This window comes from Mastomys coucha, unplaced genomic scaffold (assembly GCF_008632895.1).
Source record: "Mastomys coucha isolate ucsf_1 unplaced genomic scaffold, UCSF_Mcou_1 pScaffold14, whole genome shotgun sequence".
NCBI classification, from domain to species: domain Eukaryota; kingdom Metazoa; phylum Chordata; class Mammalia; order Rodentia; family Muridae; genus Mastomys; species Mastomys coucha.
The window spans coordinates 116,917,849-116,921,729 of NW_022196896.1; the positions used below are offsets into that span (position 1 = coordinate 116,917,849).

The following is a 3,881-nucleotide window of genomic DNA, read 5'->3' on the forward strand; positions in this document are numbered from 1 at the left end:
AACTCACTCTGTAGACCAGGCTGGCCTCGACCTCAGAAATCCGTCTGCCTCTGCCTCCCAAGTGCTGGGATTAAAGGCGTGCGCCACCACCGCCTGACCATCGGTTTTTTGTTTTGTTTTTTGTTTTTCTCATCGTCTGTGCCTATGGCTAGGATGTGAGATATCTCTCTTTAAAATTTTGAGTCTCTCGGGATGTAGTGGAACTTGCTTATAATCCCAACACTGGGGACCAAGACAGGAGCATTATGACTTAAGAGGCCAGCCTGGATCACACAGTGAGAACCTGTCTCGTCAAGGCCAAAGCCTGGTGGCTTGAGCCTGCACCAGACATTCATTAAACAGGCTGTCTCTTTGGAAGCCACTAATAACAGAGTCAATCGCTGCTAAAATGCAAACCATAAAACAGTTTAGCCAGCTATAGATGGGGAAACCACAGTCATTCGGCAGACCTGTGGGTGTGCAGCACTTTGGGGACTCTATTTACTAGGAAGGAATAGAAGCCGGGCAGGGGTGTGCACCTTTAATCCCAGCACTTGGGAGACAGAGGCAGGTGGATTTCTGAGTTCGAGGCCAGCCTGGTCTACAGAGTGAGTTCTAGGACAGCCAGGGCTACACAGAGAAACTCTGTCTGGGGGGTTGGGGGAAGGAACAGACTTGGGGCACAGGCAAAGCCTGCAGCAATGGGAATTCCAGCCCCAGGGTGGTCAGGTAGGTACACCTTCTAAGGACCCAAGCATTCCAAGGTCAGGTGACTGTACTTAAAGTGAAGATAGGAGCTCAAAGCTTCCTGCCTGTTGGTTTGTGCTCTTGTGGGCATAGTTGGGCATTGTGTTCAGGCTCACCAGTGCATTGGCTTGAACACCAGTTTGATTTGAAACTAAGTGAAACAATGACTGTTTTCAGGCCCGATTGTCTACCATAGAGATTTCTGAAGGGCTGGGACCCCGGTGAGAAGGCAAGCAGCTAACTCTCCTTAGTGAAGGTCTCTGGGGCTTTGCTCTGTGTCCTGTGGATGAAGCCCCTGCTGGAAAACAGAGCCTGCTTGTTCCTGGAGCTACTCATCGCTTGCTCCCTAGGGAGGACGCTAAGCACATGACTCTTGGGTCAGATGATGAATGGGACCACAGGGGAAGACAGGGAGGGAAGGAAGGAAGAGGGCCAAGCGGTGACCTACAGTTTCAAACAGAACGGCAGAGCCTCACCCAAGCCGATGTGTTAAAGCACAGACTTTAAAAAGTTTGCGTGGGGTGGGGCGGGGTGGAGCAAGGAAAACTGAACATGCAAATTGCCCCAGGGAGAGGGTGACACCAAGGAGGGGACAGCCATAGGCCTAGGAAACCTACTGCAAAGACTGTACAAAGATGCTGCAAAGATAGTACAAAGACGCCTTCCTAGAGGAGGTTCCTGGAAGACTCGCTGGGGCAGATGGCTCCAAGTTATTGGGAAATTCCCCAACGAAATGTGGGGCTCTCCAACCTCTGGCAGTTCCTTCCTCTCTCCCTTCCTGGAGTTTGGGCCACAGATCTGGCCTTCAGCCGTCAGTCAGCCTTGTGCTAGGGGAGATTATGACCATCTGGTATAGCGCAGCTACTGGGTGACTGGAAGCCATGGTGCCTCCCATCAGGGAGAATGTGGAGAGCTGACGCCTGATGTCCTACCTGGGCCTTCACTCTGGATGCAGAGGATCCTAGCAGTGGACCGGAAAAGAAAGTGCTGCTTCCTCTACCCTGCCTCCTCAAACTTTACAACCTGTTCTCTTCCTTCCAGGAAGGTCTACATGGACTACAACGCCACCACACCTCTAGAGCCCGAAGTCATCCAGGCTGTGACAGAGGCCATGAAGGAAGCCTGGGGAAACCCCAGCAGCTCCTACGTGGCAGGTAATGTAGAAGAATCCATGACAATAAAGGGATCCAGAGGCCTCTTAGAGAAAGTGTATACTAGCCTGGCTTGGTGGTGCCTGCCTTTAATCCCAGCACTCAGAGGCAGACCTCTCTCTGTGAGTTCAAGGCTAGCCTGGTCTACAAAGTGAGTTCCGGGGCAGCCAGGGCTACCTACACTGAGAAACCCTGTCTAAAAACAAAAACCAACAAACAAAGATGTGAAAGAGAGAGAGAGAGAGAGAGAATGTGTGTGTGTGTGTGTGCCTGTGTGTGTGTGCCTCTGTGTGCCTCTGTGTGCCTCTGTGTGCCTCTGTGTGTGTGTGCCTCTGTGTATGTGCCTCTGTGTGCCTCTGTGTGTGTGTGCCTGTGTGTGTAAAGTGTATGCTCACCTGAGATGGCTTTGTTTGGGATTAGGGTGGGCTTTTTTCTTTCTTTCAACTTTAAAGTTAGTACATACTAGTTATGTAGTGCTTATATTGCTTATCAGAATTCCCAAGAGTTTTTTTAAAACACACTTTAAAAAAAAATGGAAACAAAATAATTACATTCTAACCTTTAAGCCTTGGGTCACTAAAATCTACATGGTGCCATATTTATAAATTATAATACCTGACTGGATTCTTTTTTAAAGATTTATCTGTTTTTTTTATGTATATGAGTACACTGTAGCTGTACAGATGGTTGTGAGCCTTCATGTGGTTGTTAGGAACTGAATTGACCAACTTCTGTATTAGTCAGGGTTCACTAGAGTCACAAAACTTATGGGTAGTCTCTATATAGTAAGTAAAGGAATTGATGACTTACAGTCTGTAGTCCAACTCCCAACAATGGTCAGCAGCAGCTGTGAATGGAAGTCCAAGGACCTAGCAGTTGCTCAGTCCCACCAGGCAAGCAGGTGAAGAGAGAATCTTCTTTCTTACAATGTCCAATGTAAGTAGGTCTCCAGAAGAAGGTGTGGCTCAGCTTAAAGGTGTGCATCACCAGGTCTTTAATCCCAGATGACCTTGAACTCCCCGTCTTCTGGAATTCATAGCCTCAAGATCTCCATGCCAAGATCCAGGTCAGACACTTGTATCTCCCAGCCTCCTGATGAGGATCATTGTTGAGCCTTCCAATTCTGGGTTCTAGATATAGTCAAGTTGACAACCAGGAATAGCCACTACAATCCACCCCTTGTCAGCTTGACACAAATAATATCTCATGTCCACATGAAATAATAACGAGGTCATGAATATGCCTACCATGATATAACTATTCCACGTATAATCGCAAACACATTTGTAAATTTACAATGGGCAATGTCCCTTGGGAACATTCTCCTAGTGTCTCAACTTAAATACCAATTGATGTTAAAGAAATTGGAAGAAAGACGTATGTATTCTTAACAAAATAAGACAGAAGCATCCATATTAGTTTATAATCCTCGTTTCTGCAACTGATTACGTGGCGTTAGCTGGTATTTATAACTACCTTCCTCTACTACCCATTCTGTACTTCCTTCCCCCTCAGCAAGCACCTCAGCAGGTCTTGGCTCTTTTCCTAGAGGAGTGATGCATACCTTCATTCCTGATGGCTCTTCATCCTTTGTCATCCTGCCTGGATTAGGCTGTTGTAATTTCCCATTGACTTTAATCACAGGACATGGTAGTACTAAGAGACACCCTAAGGGATCTCCTGCACTCCAGACATAATCCTGCTTCCCTCCATTGTGGAGAGGCAATCCAATTTCCCCATGGTAATCTAACACCATCATTCTTTTCTTAGCCTATTGGTTTAAGGGCATTAGGAGCCCAAAATGACCAAGAGGAAATCTGAGCTTCCAGTGGCTCCTGGTCTACCTCTCTCCCTCAGTCCCTGTTCGCTCCCCAAAATAGGTGCACTGTAGCTGTCTTCAGATACACCAGAAGAAGGGGTCAGATCTCATTACAGGTGGTTGTGAGCCACCACGTGGTTGCTGGGATTTGAACTCAAGACCTTCGGAAGAGCAGTCAGTGCTCT

General features: G+C 47.5%; 1 protein-coding gene across 2 annotated transcripts in view; it reads left to right on the forward strand.

Annotated features, from left to right (window-relative positions):
- The window catches only part of Scly (selenocysteine lyase), a 25,325-nt gene that overhangs the window by 1,019 nt on the left and 20,425 nt on the right, over window positions 1–3,881 (forward strand). The window contains exon 2 of one of the 2 annotated variants that reach the window (XM_031368421.1): window positions 1,768–1,880. In XM_031368421.1, coding sequence (XP_031224281.1) covers window positions 1,768–1,880 — 113 coding nt within the window. The remainder of the gene's footprint in view (window positions 1–1,767; window positions 1,881–3,881) is intronic. The other variant, XM_031368422.1, reaches the window with a different exon arrangement.